The 18,205-nt window shown below is 38.7% G+C and overlaps 1 protein-coding gene across 1 annotated transcript in view; it reads right to left on the bottom strand.

Moving 5' to 3' along the window:
• Positions 1-18,205, bottom strand: part of SLIT3 (slit guidance ligand 3) — a 598,836-nt gene that overhangs the window by 534,775 nt on the left and 45,856 nt on the right. Inside the window, exon 3 of the mRNA XM_077757361.1 lies at positions 13,198-13,269. Coding sequence (XP_077613487.1) covers positions 13,198-13,269 — 72 coding nt within the window. The remainder of the gene's footprint in view (positions 1-13,197; positions 13,270-18,205) is intronic.

Below are 18,205 nucleotides of genomic sequence, written 5' to 3'. Positions count from 1 at the left end.
TAGAATTATCTAGAATTTTGAATATTTTCCATTTTTAATCTTTCTTGCCAATTTAGAAACAAGCTTCCATTTAAAAGGCAATTCTACTCAACAATGATTATCTCCATTTAACAGATGGAGCTCAGAGCTATTGAGAAACTTGCCCAAGGTCACATGGCTGGTAAAGGAAATGAGATTTACCCCAGTTCAAATCCAGGTCTACCCTAACTTTGAGTCCACATTCTTAATCTTTAAATCACCAGACTAAATATATAATACACATTCACTGTAACTAAATTGGCAGACCTAAGGGTGTGGAAACTTTTAGAGACTGGCCCTTGTTATTCTTGCTTCCATTCCAAACAACCCAGACAAAGTGGTGGTCACTATTTGTACTCCTTGATCTTCAGGACTCAGTTCAAGTGATGCCTCCTGAGTAAAGCTTTCCCTGGCCTCACTGGTAGAGGTGACCATTCCTCTGTACTCTTGAGGGTTCATTATCTGCCGTGTTGAACAGTTTGTGATTACATGCTTGCCTTCCTAAATAGACTATAAGCAGCTTGAGGGCAAGGATTCCACTGTGTTCTTCTCAAAAACTCTATTACTGACACAATGCCTGGTGGCACAGCAGGTGCTTAATAGATATTTGTTACCTGGAATTGTCTGGAGATGGGTGGGCTGCTGTGGGGTGGAGTGGGAGAGGAAGTTGCTAGAGAAAGGTTTGGAATCTCCAGACATAATCAGTCTTTCTTTCTTTCTTTTTCCAGAGACTGCAATGAAATGCTTATAAGCATTTACTACAAACCAGAACCTGTTCTAAATTCTTCTCATGTATGCGATGCAGTTTTACCAGCAACCCTGTGAGGTAGATATACAGATGTTTTACAGATAAGGCAACTGAGGCTAAGAGGGGCTTATTAATTCGTCCAAGGTCAAACAGCATGTAAGTGTAGGCCAGGGTGCCAGAGCCCATATTCCTTACTACTTTGCTACACTTTCTTCCTACATATTCGCTTAAATTTCCCACCATCCCTAAGCTTATAACGTTGAGTCTTGTTCTCTAGGGAGATGGCCCCAACCAACCCCTACGATATGAAGTTATAGTGATGGTTATGGTTATGGTTATAAGGTGTAGTTGAAGATTTTAGGCTTGAGTCTTCCAACAACCTCCTCCTCATCTGCCTTGGTCCTTCAATGCAACCAGAAAGGAAAGGGCTTGGTGGAAGAGAATCAAGCAGGCTGGTCTATGATTACAGGCCTCCTGGCATGGTGGTGAACATTTTCTACAGCTTTTATTTTTCCCCTAACATTTCCCTAGTTTTAAGGCATTCCCTTCACACCATTTTGCAATTCTTAAGGAACCAATGGAGAATATATTCCAAGATAGAAGTTTTTTTTTTTTAAAGGAATAAAAACATAAACCAATAAAAAATCTGTCAACAGTGGTGTTTCTGGTGTTGGCAGCTTATACATCCACACAGACACTGGGGTTTTTTTCATGGACGTAGAGTAATTTAAGTGTAGACACCGCAGGCGATAAAACTGCACAAAGAAAACTCTGTCCATAATTCTGAGTTAATAACAATGGTCAGTGTTTGATGTTGATACAAATGAAGCCAAAAGAAGAAAAAGCCACATTCATGGGCTGTTTGAATGTCTGACCTCTAAATGATTGGCTCAAGGAACATAACACATCTTAGTTCTGGTGGGACAAGCAGACTTCTATCTTCCCAGAAACAAAATAAATCTTGCAAAAATTTAAAAATATATATTTGCCACACATATGCATTTAAATATATAATTTAATTATTGACTTCACATCTAATTAAAGAGTAAATGGGAACTCTGGCTTAGGGCTAAGAACACCATTGTGTTCTGCTCTTTGGAAAAACTGAGCTAACACTAAGGCAACTCAACCCCTCAAATACTGCGTGCTGCATTAACATTTCATAGACATCAAATTCCTCTCTAGTCTGTTTCCTTGTCTGTAAAATGAGGAAACTGGATAATACAATAAATATCACAATCTCCTTCCAATTCCTGACAGTGATGTTTTCTTTACCTAGCACCTGAATTCAGAATAGTCCTGGATTTAAATCTCAGCATGGCAAGTTACTTTAATTTCAGAGCTACAGGTATTTTTTTCCCCCCAAAAAAAAAAAAAAAAAAGTACATGATAGTTAAAAAAATACATTTACAAAATTTTAATAAAAAACATTCAGGGGTGCCTGGGTGGCACAATCAGTTAAGTGTCCAACTCTTGATATCGGTTCACGTCATGATCTCACAGTTTGTGAGTTTTGAGCCCCACATCAGGTTCTGTGCTAACAGTGTGGAGCCTGCTTGGGATTCTGTCTCTCCTTCTCTCTGCCCCACCCCAGCATGTGCTCTCTTTCTCTCTCTCCCTCAAAATGAATAAACTTAAAAACATTTTTTTAATAATGATGTTCAAACGTAAAGAAAAAATATGTACTTTGAACTTTTGTATGCTCACCAATTAGATTCAACAATTATTTTCCTTTTGCTATAGTTGTTTTACTCTGTTTTCTTTATTGAACCATATAAAGTTCAATACGGAAATCAGGACGCTTGATCCCTAAACACTTCTGCATGAATCTCAAAAACTTAAGAAGCTTTCCCAGATAACTAGAGTATCATGATCACATTTAGCAAAATTAATAAACAATTCCCTGACATAATATTCATGATACCCGATCCATGTTCAGATTTCTCCATTTGTCTCAAACTTTTATTTTATTCATTTCTTCAAACCAGCCTTTAATTAAAAGCAAGGCACTGAGCATGGAGGAGGGTACTTGTGAGGATGAGCACTGGGTGTTATATGGAAACCAACTTGACAATAAACTATTTGAAAAAAAAATAAAAGCAAGGCACTGAATTTGGTTGTTATATATGTCTCCAATGTCTTCTTTTAAAATAATTTGTTTGAAGTAGAACATATACATAGAAAAATACACACATCTAAATTTTATGGCTAGAAGTACTTTCACCTAGTTGAACAGATGCACAAAACCCCTACTCAGATACAGAAACAGATGATACACTCCAGAAACCCTTTAATGCTCTCTCCCATTTATAGCTCTCCAATGATAAAAACACTATCTTGACTTTTAATATCATAAATTAGTTTTGCTATTTTGAAGATTATATAGATGGAATCAGGTAATATATATACTTTCATGTCTGGCTTTTGTCACTCATTCTGTTTCTTAGAATTACCACGTTGTTACACATTGTAGTTGTTTTGTGTGTGTGTGTGTGTGTGTGTGTGTGTGTGTGTGTTGGTGCAACTTTTAATTTTCCATCAGTCTATTCCATTATATGAATACACCATAATCTATTTTTTCTCACGGTGGTGAGCAGCTGGCCTGTTTCCATGTAGGGCTATTATGAATAGTGCTCTTATGAACATTCTTGTGTGTATGTCTATAGTTAAGGTCTTACATTAGTACATTTGCCACAATTAATGACCCAATATTGATACATTATAATGAACTAAAGTCAATACTTTATATAGATGTCCTTAGTTTTTACCTGTATCTTTTTTCTGTTTTAGGATACCATCAAGGATGACACATTACAGTTAGTCATCATGTCTCCTTATGTTCCTTTTAGTTCTGACAGCTTCACTGACTTCTGTTTTTGATAACTTTGACAGTTTTGAGGACCGCTGAAATGTTTTTAAGAATGTCCCTCAATTGGAATTTTTCTGATGTTTTTCTCATTAGAATGTAGTTATGGGTTTTTGAGATGGAGATCACAGATATAAACTGCTATTTTCATTATACCATATCAAAGGCACGTACTATGAACATGACTTAACACTTTGGATATTGGCCTTGATCATCTGGCCAACCTGAGGTAGTAGGGTGTGTCATATTTCTCCAGTGTGAAGTTACTATGCTCTGCCCTCCCTTTTTCATACAGTACTCTTTTGAAGGAAGTCACTGTGCAAAGCCTCCATTTAATAAGTGGAAAGTTATGTTCCACCTCCTTAAGAGCAGAAAATCTATATAAATGACTTAGAATTCTTCTGAATGGGAGACTTCTCCTCTCCCCATTCATTTATTTATTCAATCATTTATTATGTCAATATGGACTCATGATGGATATTTTATACTTTGGTTATAAAGCAAACATTGATTTGCTTCCTTGTTGCTGAAATGGTTTCAGCTTTGGCAGTTAGGGACTCTTTTGGTTTGCTCCTGTTCTTTCAATATATCCCCTAATTGTGGGTTTTGTTTTGTTTTGTTTTTTTAAGCACTTCTTTCTGGTGCAACCTATCTCATGCTAAGTCCTAGAATCAACCCATATCTCCAAGAGTCTTAGCTCCCCTTCATTGGACAATGGTATTAGAAGCGAAGATCAGGCACTAGGTATATGTGAGCATATACCTAACATATAGGAATATGCTACTGTGGTGTCATTGCGTCCAGGCTCTCCTGCTAACAGAACAAGGAAATATCTGCTTGCATACAAGCCTATGTATATTTACCAGTCAATATATTTCTATGTATGTATCCATATATATTAAGTGAACATATCTTTATCAGGCTAAACATTTGTTCATACTGATATCTCCAACTCTAATCCATTGCCACAAAGATCATTATAGTTTTCTTCATTGCTTGTCTGTAACCACCCATTTCAGCAATGAGAAACCTGTCTCCACCATCCACCATCCATGGTTCAATTCCAATACACATGCACAGTGATTTCAGAGTTGTTAACTCATACTCCTGTGGGAAAGTTTGTCAACCAGAATACAGTTCTTATGGTATGGTTCCCTTGGCCTTTAGTCTCACAGACTCCACTCATTCTGAAATATACTTAGGTCAGTAACTTTCCCCCATCACTTTTAAGAAGTTGATTCATACATTCATCACAGTCTGTATTCCATGTTGGAATCTTCCAATTTTCTAAATGAATTTTAGAAATGTTCATACATTAAGGTTCACTCCATATGCTGTAAAATACTATGGGCTTTCATCCATCCAAATGTCATATATTCAGTATTTCAGTATCATACAGCATTACTTCGCCATCCTCAGCCTCTCCTTTCCCATGGTTTCACCTATTCAACCCTCCATCCCCTTTTCTTCCCTGCATTCCTAACCACTGAGCTGCTGGACTATAAGATATGACTATGTTTAGCTTTGTAAGAAACTGCTAAATTTTCTTCCACAGTGGCTATACTATTTTGCATTCCCACCAGCAATAAATAAGAGTCCCTATTACTCTACCTTCTCACCACCAATTAGTATTACCAGTTTTTAGTATTTTGGCCATTGTAATTAAGGGGGGGAGTAGTATTTCATTGTTGTTTAATGTGCATTACCCTAAAAATGTAGTACTGAGAATTTTACATATGCTTATTTGCCATCTACATATCATATTGGTACAGTACTTGTTTAAATCTTTTGCCCATTTCTTTCTCTTTGGAGGGGTAGGAGTGCTTTCTTACTGTTAAATTTTTGAAAGTTCTTTGTATATATTGTATGCAAGTCAGATATGCATTTTGTAAAAATTTTCTCCCAGTTTGTGACTGGTCTTTTCATTCTCCTAACAGTGCCCTTTGTGGAACATTAAGTTTTTAATTTTAATAAAGTTCAATTGATCAAGTTTTCTTCTTCTTGTATAGATCATGCTTTTGTTGTTATGTCAAGAAACATATCCCCAAACCCAATGTCATGTAATTTTTTCTCTTGTCTCTCCTAGAAGTTTAATAGTTTTACATTTTACACTCAGGTCTATGATCCACTTTGAATTGAATTCTGTGTAATATGTAAGGTTTGTGTCTAGGTTCAATTATCTACAAATGAACATCTAATCATCCTAGTACCATTTGCTGACAAGACTATTCTTTCTCCATTGAATTGTCTTTGCATCGCTGTCAAAAGTCAGTTGATTACATTTGAATGAGTTTATTTCTGGGTTTTTTTATTCTGTTCTGTTAATTCATATGTCTATTATTTCATCAACGGCATGCTGTCTTGATTACTGTAGCTTTATGTTAGGTCTTGAAATTGGATACTGTGATTCTTCCAAGTTCATTCTTCTTCTTCAGAATTGACAGAGTTTATTTTGAAATTAGTTCTTTTATTTCAAAATTGTTCCGAGTTCTTTACCCCTCCTTTCAAATCCTATTTTTCTCTAATCATCTAAATTATGAGTTTTTAAAATTCAAATTTATGTTGTAATTTTTAGTTTGTAAAACCTTAAATCTGGATAGCTAGTTTTGAACTATTCCATTAGTTTTCATCTGTTGTGTGGATACTACTTTCTTGCATATTTTCATTGTTTCTAGAAAGGTTATTATACTTCTTACTTTTTAATTTTTCTTATGAAAAAACACTTTGCATGAGCTTCAACTATAATCTTTTTGGTTGCTTATTTCTTAAATGAAAGAAATCCCTGTAGTTTTATGAGGAAGGAGTGGGAAGTGATAGCTTTTTTAGCTTCAAGAGTCTAGAGTTCATTCTTGTTTTGTTTTGTGTTTTTTTGCACAAACTAATGAAAAACAAGGCCTTGAATTTTTAAGCTCTAACTCCTCTGGTGATTTCTAACACTTTCATGAAGAAGTTCTCTTTTTCATTTCTACTATTGTTCCTCTTCTGATCAACTACTCTTAAGGAGTTTCTTATCAGTGCTAGGCCCTTCTTTGAAAAAGAGCCATGCTTTTGTTAGTTTAAAGAACTTACGGGGCCCAGAATACTCCAAGTACTATCAGTTATTATTGCATCATGGTTCCTTCGTACTTAACATAAACTGGATCTAATTCAACTCCCTTCTATTTTTGGCAGCTTTCTTCAGGTTGGCCACGGTATTTTCTAGTGACTACATATCAGTCATTTAAGTGATCTCCTGCTTCCAGAGTCATAAGAATTTCAGCCGGCTTCCCTCTGCTTCGTCCCACACGGATGGGATGACACAATGGTCTTGTAAACATCAGCTGTTTTTCCCTGCCTACTTTTATCAGGGGTGCAGGAGTTTACTAAGATACTTTGTAAACTAGTTTTATTGTAGATGTTGTGTGTGTCTTTGGCTCTACTATCCTAGTTGTNTCATGACCCAAGTGAAAGTCGGACGCTTAATTGACTAAGCCACCCAGGCGCCCCAAGAGAGGAATTTTTAAATATTAAACCAACCTTGTATTCCTTGAATAATCCAAGCTTCGTTGTAAAATATCCGTTTCATGCACCACTAAATTTACTTTGCTAATATTTTGTTAGGAAACCCATATAAATGTTAATGAAATATGTTGATTTATATTTTTTCTTGAAATGTTCTTGCTGAATTTTGCCATAAAAATTATACTGTTCAAAAGACAAATATCCATTCTTTGTATAGAATACATTTACATTAAGTTCATATTATTTATTCCTTAAAGCTTTGGTAGAATTCACTAGCGAAGCCATCTGAGTCTACATGGATTTGGGTGGGATATTTCAGTTAAAAGGTTTAATTTAATACAGGACTATATAGAGTTTCTATCCCTTCTTGCTTCAGTTTTCAATTTCACTTAATCTTTAAAATCACTGAACTAAAGTTGTTCGAAATCTATTCTTATTGGGGTGCCTGGGTGGCTCAGTTGATGGAGCATCCAGCTCTTGATTTCGGCTCAGGTCATGATCCCAGAGTTGTGGGATCTAGCCCTGTGCTGAGTCTCCCTCTCTGCCCCTTATCTGCTTATACTCTCTCTCTCTCTCAAAATAAATAAACTTAAAAAAGTCTACTCTTTTATCATTTCAATCTGTAAAATCCATATATATGTCCTTTTTATCCTTCATATTGGCAATTGGCAAGACAGCTTCTTTTTTGTATTCCTTTGTTCTATTTTGTTTTGAGAGAGAGAGAGAGAAAGCTGGAGGTAGGGGCAGAGGGGGAGAGAGACTCTGAAGCAGGCTCCACCCTCAGTCTGGAGCCCTGGGCTCCCACGACCCTGGGATCATGACCTGAGCTGAACTCAAGAGTTGGATGCTTAACAACTGAGCCACCCAGGAACCCCTCTTTTTTGTTTTATGATAAGTCCTACTAGTTTTTATACTTTTATTGTTCTAAGAACAAACGTTTGGCTTTTCAGAGTTAAAATTATCTATAAATATATATATTTCATATACTTCTTCTTTTACTGAGTTCCTTTCTTCTACTTTTTTGTTCTTTCTCTAGCTTCTTGAGTTCTTATATAATTCAATCATATAATTGAATAATATAGCTTAAAGGCTATACATTTTCTTCTGAGCATGGCTTTGGCTGCAATCCATACAGTGTGATATATAGTGTTTATTAACATTCAGAAAATATATCTTTCAATTTCCACTGTGATATGTTCTTTGAGATGTTTAGAAGTATAATACTCAATTTCCAAATATATTGAAATTTTCTAATTATTTTCTTATTGACTTCTTAAATATTTCTGCGGCTGTAGTCAGAGAAAATACTCCATATGATTTCAACCCTTTGATATTTGTTGAGACCTGATTGTAGGCCAGTGCTTGATAAAAGTTTCGTATGCACCAGAAAAAATATGTATTCTACATTTTCTGGTTGCTGTGTTCTCTACATATGATTAGGGTCAGATTTGCCAACTTTGTCATATTATTCCATGTTGTTAGGAATAATACTTTATATTGTTACTAATATTATAATATAATATTATTAGTAACAACATTTTATCTGCTTATACCACTAATTACAAGAACAGTATCTTAACTATGAATATAAACGTATCTATCCTTTTAATTATGTCAATATTTGCATAGCGTATTTTCAGGTTATGTTTTTAGACACATGCAAATATAGATTCTATCTTTCTGGCATATTTACTCCTTTATCATTATGAAATAGCCCTCTTTATCTCCATTAATGTCATTTTTTTTTTAAGTCTATTTTATGTAGTATTAACAGAGCCACACCAACCTTCTTTTGGTTCATATTTTCATGGTATCTTTTCCATCCTTTTACTCTCAATTTGTCTCTATCTTCATGGTTAATGCTTGTCTTTGCAAAAAGCATATAATTATCGTTTGTTTTTTTAATCCACTCTGCCTTTCAAATGGAGGATTATCTTGTTTACATACAAAATAATTATGATATTTTGTGTTTAAGATCATCATACTACTTGTTTTCTCTTTGTTGTATTTGTCCTATGTTCCTTTTTCTTTCCTTTTATCCCTGATTTGAATTAATCATATTTCTCTTTGTTTTATTCTATGTCCTTTCTCCCTCTATTAGGTTATTATATTTTTTAAACTATTCTTTTTAGAGGCTATCCTTCAGATTGCAGCATGCATCCTTGATTTAATAAGACAATAAACATTAGTGCTATTATCACTTCCTGGATAATTCAAAGATCTTAGAACTCTTATACTCTATTGACCCTCCCAATTTTTTGCTACTGTTTATATCTTAAGCTTCTTTTAATCTGCAATTGCCAACTCCCATCTCTTTTATGACATTGATTTTTGAAGAGGCCAAGGCAGTTTTCTTGTAGAATGCCCCATCTACAGGATTTGTTGATGCCTCTTGGTTTCATTTAACTCAGTCCTCCACCCTGTCCTCTTTTGGGAAACCGAAAGTGAGATGTAGCTAAATTAGATGTAGGGGAGACATATTCAGCAATAAATCTTTAAAAGGCAATGCTCTGAATTTTATATTGTCATCTCAGGGACATGGTTATTCTAACCTAATAATATTGTATGGATTAAATTAGATGGCATTTGTCAAGTATCTGTGATGCTATCTGACGCACAGTAAATAAAGGGCAGAGTTTCTCACCCTCAGCACTGTTAATGTTTTAGAGCAGGTAATTTTCTGCTGTGGGAACTGTCCTGTGCATTGTAGGATGTTGAGCAGCATTCCTGACCTCTATCCATTTTATACCAGCAGCACCTNGGGATGGCTCCCAGTTCAGAACCACTGATAAAGAACAAAATCCCAAGTATTTGATAAGTATTCCACAAGCACTAACCATCATGCCTTGTGCAAAGCTTTGAGTTTAAGACCTAATGAAACAAGATTTCTGACAGAACTTCAACATACTCATCGTTTTGGGGAGGGACAATCAAGCAAAAAGAGAATTAACATATGGTATGATAAGTGTTGTGGTAAGGACAACCACTGATGTATGAGAGGAGAGGCACCTCACTTAGTCTGCAGCAGAGGCCTTTCATGGAAGAATGAAGAACTCGGATTTTAGACCTGAGGGACAGAATTCTCTACCCTTCCCCATTAAGGCTCAAGAGATAGAACCAATAAAGACCATTCATAATGAAAATCAATACTTCAGAAATGAATTATCAAAACCCATAAAATTTCCAGGCTGTATTTCAGAGTATGATCAATAAAGATGAAACTACTACCAAATATAGAGACATAGGTAAGGGAAGTCAGGAGTGGGAGCTACAGATGGCATAATCAGCCATCTACTTCTTCAGTTGTTAATGACAAATATGTTATATTTTCCCATTCTGCTTGAGAACAGACTGTAAAACCAACACCAGATTAACACATCAGGATAATGTCACATACACTCTCCCTTGTTGACGTTGGGAGGCCCTAAGGGGGCCCATCCAACGTGCATACTGAGCCAGCCACCTCTACTTCTATTCTTCTTCTTGCCCAACCACTTCTTTAGATCACTTGCACTACAAGTCAGAGACTGGTTAGCTGTGCACTAACCCTGTTCCTTCTATTTCCTGGGCATATAGCTTCATTACCTTTCCTAGTCTTTCTTGCAGATTACTGTGGCCATGTGAACAATTTTTAATCCAAGGTATATAATGGTGGAAGTGATATATACTCTTTCCAGGTCTGGTCCATGAAAACCTCCCATGTGCAATCCTTCATGTTGTTTTCCAGTGGCTTGATTCAGACACAAATCGGTACCTTGGAAGCCAAGGTTTAATGACAGCAGAGCCAAGGAGCAAAAGGAGCCTGTGTCCCCGAGTCTCCCCTTGAAGGAGAGCGCCCCAGCAACCAAGAACACCCTAACTGGGTTTGATATGAATAAGAAGTAAACTTCCACTGTGCTAAGCTCTGAGATTTGAGGGTTTATCTAGTAGAGCAGCTAGCTTCAGCTTCCTAATACACCAAAGTAGAGAAACATCCAGATTTACCCTGCAATTGTAATCCCCTCAGTCCCCCAGACATGCACAGTATTTCAGCTGTGTTCACCATGCCAAAGAAAAGCGCCTTTTGCCAGCATATTTCACTGATATTCCCTGGAGTTAAGTGCATATGTGAGAGGCTATTTGCAGGGCCATTGCTAAAGATCACACTTCATCTAATGTCCGAGCACAGAAGTATGAAAGGGCATAGGGCTTTGATGTTAGACAGATGTAGCTTTGAATTTTGGCTGCCCCCCCACCCCCACCTTGACAATTCTTTGGCTTCATCTCCCTGAACCCTTGTTTCTTCATCTGCAAAATGAGGGTAATAACACCTCACAAGAATTTTGTAGGGATAAAATAACAGACATCACATAACATTAGCATAGTTCCCACATGTCTAAGGTACTCAATTAGTTCCCTCCCAAAAGTCATGAAATGAATAAATTACGAGCTTGTTTACCCTTCTTATTAGAAGACTAATCAAGAGGTAGCCTTTTCACAAAGGACTATACAGGGTGCCTGGGGTAGCTCAGTCGGTTCAGTGTCAGACTCCAATTTTGGCTCAGGTCATGATCTCATGGTTCATGAGTTTGGGCCCCAAGCTGGGCTCTGTGCTGGCAATCCAGAGCCTCCTTAGGATTCTCTCTCTCCTTCTCTCTCTGTCCCTCACTCACTCATGCTCCCCACTCCCTTCTGTCTCTCTCTCTCTCAAAATAAACATTTAAAAAAACACAAAGGACTATATATTTACTCTTCCATAGAAATGTTTAATACCTCATACAAAAGAACCAGGTTCAACAAATACTTTTATTTTTCCATTCGTCTAAATAAGGAAAAGGATTTAAATTTTAAGAAACTTAAAAATATAAATGTAAGCAGAGGCAGCATTCATTACTTTTAGAACTCTTTTCCTTTATAAGAAATAAATGTCACATTTTTAAACCAACAACAGACCATATGCTGACCTTTGACCCAGAAGGAGAGCAATAAATGAAACAGTTCACATGAAAGAGGGGCAGTACAGGGTGTTGCTGGAAAATACCTGTGTTGCCCCAGATGCAATGACTCCAAGGGAAAAGATGGCAGATCACAAAGCTAACATGGTGGTGGCAGGCCCTCTACCTCATCCAAGCCCATCTCTGTAGATGAGATTTGGCAACAGGTAAACTGAGCACGATCCTCCTAAGGAGGCTGATGGAGAAGCAAGCTACTGCAGCCCTGTTCCCCAACTACAGGAGAAAGAGGCTGAAGTGTCAGGCCAACCAGGATGTAGAGGGAAATGTGGAAGACAGCCGCCCACTAGCATGACTAAGTACTCTTGGGGACAATCCCCACTTAGAGCGCAGGAAGTAAATCTCCAGATGTTTCGAGCTGCCAGATGTGATTAACTGAGGAAAGGTGAAGCTGCCCACTTAACCATCTGAGCAGCAACCCCATCAAAGTGACCCGAGAGTTTTCTGCAAAACCATTAATCAACAAAACAAATGGAGGCTCCATCCATCTCCATCCCCACCCCTCTTCATCTCTCCCTCTGATAGTCAGAACAGCAGCCTATTTTTAAACCCTGGCACCACGTTCTCTCCTGGAAACATGTGGGCCTCCTGACACAGACTGCAGCTCAGAGCAGATACAAGCACACCAGAGGTACAGCCCACTCTCCTACCCTTCCTCTCCTGTGAGGGGCAGAGGGGGTTTGGGGAGGAGAGGGCCTGAGGAGGGAGCCTGCTACCCATGCAGGGGAATAGCGTGTATCTGACACTGGCTTCCCTGGCAGGGATTATCAGCTTCTGGTTTCCTTCCTCTGCAAAAGGGAAGGCTGAGGATTGGGCAAGAAGCAGGCCCATGTACAGATACCAACAGCTGAAGCCTTGGAAGAAGAAAAACAAACCCCAGATGCCAAATCTAGCATCTTTTAAAGAAAAAGAGTTTAAAAAAATAAAATAAAGCAAAAGAGTTTAAAAGGATCACCGTGTCTCTTTAACATGCATCTAATGTGCTTTAAATAAAATAGCAAACATTTTATTAAANCAAAAAAAAAAAAAAAAAAAAAAAGACTTCTCAAGAAAGGAGGTTGTACTGTACTTACAATCGCTCCAGCTGCTTCAGATCCTGGAAGGCGCCTCTCTCAATGACGCTGACCTGGTTGTCTTCCAGATGCCTAGAACCACAAAGACAGCAGCGGTCAAGGACAAGCAGCCTAAGGGGTCTCCATGCTAGGCATCAGGCCCAGGAAGCATGGTCACTCAGCGCCTCCCATGACCCTCTGCCCTGCCCCCCCACCCTCAGCTGGGATCAGTCTGGTGGGACAAGATAATTCACATGCCAGCTTGGTGTCACGGTAACCAGGGTTTCACCGCCTGCACACTTCTACCTGACAGATTGGTTTCCATGCCTCTATTTTAAGAATGTTCTCAGCAAATGTCCCCCCAAGCACTGCAGGATGTTGCACAGAAAAGAAAGAGGTAAAAGCTGCTTCTTATAAAAACCGCACGTATATTCAGCATCTCTTCCCTTGGAGCTCCCTCCTCTAAGGATTCAAAAATACTTCATTAAAAGGGCCTTCTCAGTGCACTGTCTCTGGGTCACCTAGCAGGAAGGGTGAACCTATTGTTGGTCAACTGCCTGTGCCAGGAACTCTCTTTGCCCAGGGCCCGGATGTTCCCAAAGTGAGAGTGATGGTCATAAAAGCTTGTCCAGCCACGACTCTGCTGACCTTCAAAGTCCTCCACTAATTAAGTGAGGTTGATTCCTGCACGTGGCATATCCTAAGAATTGGGTATACAATGAAACATTTGTTTTTGTAATTTAAAAAAAAAAATGGGAGGTTAAAATGGATTAGCTGGAGAGTAGGGAAGGGAGGCAAAGAGGGTGCACAGCTTCCATCCAGGGCCAACCCTGGATGGCTGACTGAGACTTAGGGGGATGCATCTGTGATTGGAGGATGTTTCTTTGGAAGGCGGAGTCTAGGGTTCCTCTGGATTAGGCAGGAGGAGAGGTGCCCTAAAATACCTGAAGGAAAAACAGAAGGATGGAAGGTAACTTCAGGGGAGGTTTGGCCTTCATTTCAAAATGATTGCATCCATGCTAGCCCACCTCCTCTGAGGCATTTTATAACTAACCTTGTACTTCTGAGGCTTAACACCTGGGTCCTTGCATTTATTTTCAAGTCCATCTTCTCCACTATGTGTAAGGACTAAGAAGGTGAGAACTTCTGCTTATTATCATACTCCTAGCACTAACATTGCCTAGCACAGCAGCCACCTAATAAAGGCTTCTGAATAATGAAAAACTAAAGAGGACTTTGGGGCACATAACATATTGATTTTATATCAAGGAAAAGGCTAGTCTTGGACGAATGAAATGTCTGACCCAGACTATCAGAGTGACAAGGGTATTTTGTTTGGGTTCAATGAAATTTGACATTTTTGTGAGGTTTTTTACAAACAATTAAAGCACACACACACACACACACATCACAAAAGAAATCCTTTTTGAAAAATCAGCTCCTGCATTTCTAAATACCAACAATTGGTGGGAACTGAGTATGGGGTCAAGGCAAGGCACATAGGCTCCTCAGTATGCCACTGTCCTCACCCACTCTAGTCTATACATTCATGTTACCCTGGACCCTGGAGGCTGGCCCTCCTTACTTAACAGATATGGACACCACAGAGCAGGGAGGCTAAGAGACTCTCCCAAGGAAAAATTATTTGTATATTGGGTAGACTCCCTAACTCCCAGTCTGGTGTGCTTGCCAAATCTGGTGTTTCCTGATTTCTTATCAGCTGATGGTGTGACACTGAGCTATCTAGTCAACCTCTCAGTGACTCTGTTTCCTCATTTGTAAAATTTAAATAAATTAATTAATTAATTAATTTAAAAAACATCGCTTAAGTCCTTGTGGGAATAAAAATGGAGCAAAGTGTGTAAATTATCTAGTCCAGGATCTGGAGTACAATTAGAGACTTAATAAATGTTCTTTTCCTTCCCATCTCTCCTTCTCCATTCTGCCATATGGCAAGGAGTGCCTTGGAATGCTAACAGACTCATGCTAGCACATCTTGCTAACCAGGGAGCCAGTTCAGTATAGTGGCTGGGGGTTTGTTTAGCTGGGTTTTTACTATCAATCAATCCATCACAGAGCCTGTTGTGATTACTTCCCAATTATTACAAGGAGCAACATGAGGGGACTGAGTGTCATATTCTCACTGGGTTTCTTGAAGGAGTTTAACTCCAACCTCCTATGATGGTCTTTTAGTTCTGTATTAATTAATTTAACACTACTAGCTTCTTTCAGAAAGGGGCGTAGAAAAATATGCAAATATATCTTTGTTAGATATCTGCCCGTTCTCCACTTTGTTCAGGCCCTGGGAGGCTCATTTTTATCATTGCAAGAAGCTTCTTTGACTTTGGCTTCCAGTTGGGTTTAGCCAATGGAAGTCACCAGATGAGAGGGCAGGACAAAAGTGAGACTGAGGAATTTATTCCCACTTCCTTCCCTGCCAAGTCACTTCAGGTTGATTGTGTCCCTCTACCTAAGATCACCTGAGGTAGCCTCGACCCTTGTGGGCTTAGAGAACTACTTTCTCCACTGCTCCTCAAGGCCCAGAGGGCTGCTGCGGCTCCTTGTTGTCACTATCCCCAGGAAACTGCACCATGTCTTCTTGGTTTCTCTTAACGTTGCCCATACTTCTGTAAATAATTCTTTATTTAGCTCTCATTATTTGTCCTGAGTAAATGCCATCTCTTTCCTGCTGGAATCCTGACTGGTAGGGTAGCTAGGGTCCCTTTCTAAATCTCATTCCTAGATCTATCAGAGTTCACGCTAGTACCTGACTTTTAAAGGCTCAATGAATAATCAACATTTGATGAATCAATGAATCAATGAATCAATGAATGAAGAAGTTGTGAACCTTCCATGAAGAATTCTAGGCTGAGATGCAGTTCAGGGGCTTGTGCTAATGCCATTGATATCACTCTCATTTTACTGACCAGATGTAGGAGGTCAGGGATCCAGGAAAGGCTAGAAGACCAGAGAGCCGTTCATGGCTTGAGTCTGTTCTGAGTTAGAGACACACAGACTGTGTTCATTTTCAGCTCTCTTGGCACTGTTGTTTTTTTAGTTTTAACACTGGATCAGAATCGGAAATCATCCCTTGTGATGATGGCTGGGTGGATTTTAACTCTTTTATTAACCCCATTTGGGATAAAGCTGGTTCCCACATTGTGGGCATAGCAGAGCTCTTGCAACAGACTACTAAGAAAGGGAATATAATTGATACCACCAGAAGAGATCCTTCCTTACTCCCACCCTGTGAGAGTAAGGATTGTTATGGGCAATTCTTGTATCTTCTCTTGATTGTACTTTACTTAGGGAAAATTGCCTTTGGATGAGACTAAAGTTCCCCAATCTCCATTTTATCTGCTTTTGCCCATTTGCCTGCACTGTATTAACAATTCTGCATGGAAATAGGTGGCAAGCTCAAATTATTCAAGACTATTGAGTCTTTTCTGGCTTCACTATAAATTGTAAATAAGAAACAGATATAGGGAATTTGCCAAGGTGTGATGAAAGCTTTTCAAAAAAGATAGTTGTCTAGGTTACTCAGCTAAAAAGAATAGATTGAAGGAAAATATAGTTTAAATGTCAGGTATTTTACTGGTGATAGGAAGCATTTCAGCCATCCCACCTAGCAGATTCTTTCACAGTAATAAAGGGCCACTTGAATGGGATTGTCTTTGAGTTGATAAGGAAGATAATGAAACACAGTATATTAACAGAGTCTTTAAAGTGGAGGAAGGGGAATGTTTTGGCATTGCTTATCAAAATAAAGAAGAACATACCAATTAAACAAAAGATAAGCTGGAGTCAAAGAAATGTTGTAGACCCTCCAGAGGATATTAATACAATCTTTTGTGATTATTTTAAACCTTTTATTTGCAGAGAGCAGATATGGAAATTGTAATTTTTATTAGTCTTCTGATGTAATGGTAAGAAAATCAAAGGGTTTTCTTTGCTAACTTGGTTAGAAAATGAAGCATTAGGCAAAATTTCTGACTTGTATAAAAGGAAATCTCTCACAGATGCAGGGGGCGGAAATGGAAACAGAGAAGTTAACTGTTTGTTCTTTAAGCTGTCAAATGACCTGAATCAGGAGTTTACTGCCTCTATTTCTTCAATAAAATTGCCCTAAAACTAAGCCACAGAATCGCTCAACCTGTCCCAGTCTCAGTTCTGACCCACATACATCTTGTGAGAGCTGCCAGTCATTTCACTGACATGTGACTGCCCAGAACAAAAGGAAGACTGAGCAGAGGGTGGAGTCTCCCCCTTCCCTCCCCACCCCCCAACACTCCTCCCCCAGGATGTCATGTGAGTGGAGCGAGAACATGTCACAGACTAGAGAACACAGCAAGGGGAAAGTATCTGCTACCCGGAAGACCAACATTCAAATCTTAGTGCCCCCACATGCTGGTGTTCAGAGAAACTCAAATAAGCCACTTACTCGTACACTAAGGCTGCATTTAGAAAACAGGTAGGCTGTTCCTTCTCGGTTTTCTAAAATTTCTATAATGTAAATGGACAGCAGCTCTGCATAGAGGTCAGAAAGTACATGTTCTGCGTTCTGATTTCTCTTACACCTGGTGACCTGCCATGTGAAGGTGGGACAACTTAATCAACTTTCCCCATATTTTCTCTGGGCAGAGAGGGGTTAATAACCACATAATACAAGGGTTGGTCTGTGAAAGGTACCATATATACATTGGTTATCATCACCATCATTACTACTATATACTTCTCTTGGTTTATCTATACAATGGAATACTACATGGCAATGAGAAAGAAAGAAATCTGGCCATGTGTAGCAACATGGACGGACCTTGAGGGTGTTATGCTGAGCGAAATAAGTCAGGCAGAGAAGGACAGATACCATATGTTTGCACGTATAGGAGGATTAGGAGGAACTTAATGGAGAACCATGGGGGAGAAGAAGGGGAAAAATAATGGGGGAGAGGGAGGGAAGCAAACCATGAGAGTATCTTGAATGCTGAGAACAGACTGAGGACTGATGGGGGTAGGGAGGAGGGGAAGG

Source organism: Crocuta crocuta, unplaced genomic scaffold, assembly GCF_008692635.1.
Source record: "Crocuta crocuta isolate KB4526 unplaced genomic scaffold, BGI_CrCroc_1.0 scaffold131, whole genome shotgun sequence".
NCBI classification, from domain to species: Eukaryota; Metazoa; Chordata; class Mammalia; order Carnivora; family Hyaenidae; genus Crocuta; species Crocuta crocuta.
The sequence above is the reverse complement of the archived record's forward strand: the minus strand, read 5'-3'. Positions and strand labels throughout refer to the sequence as shown.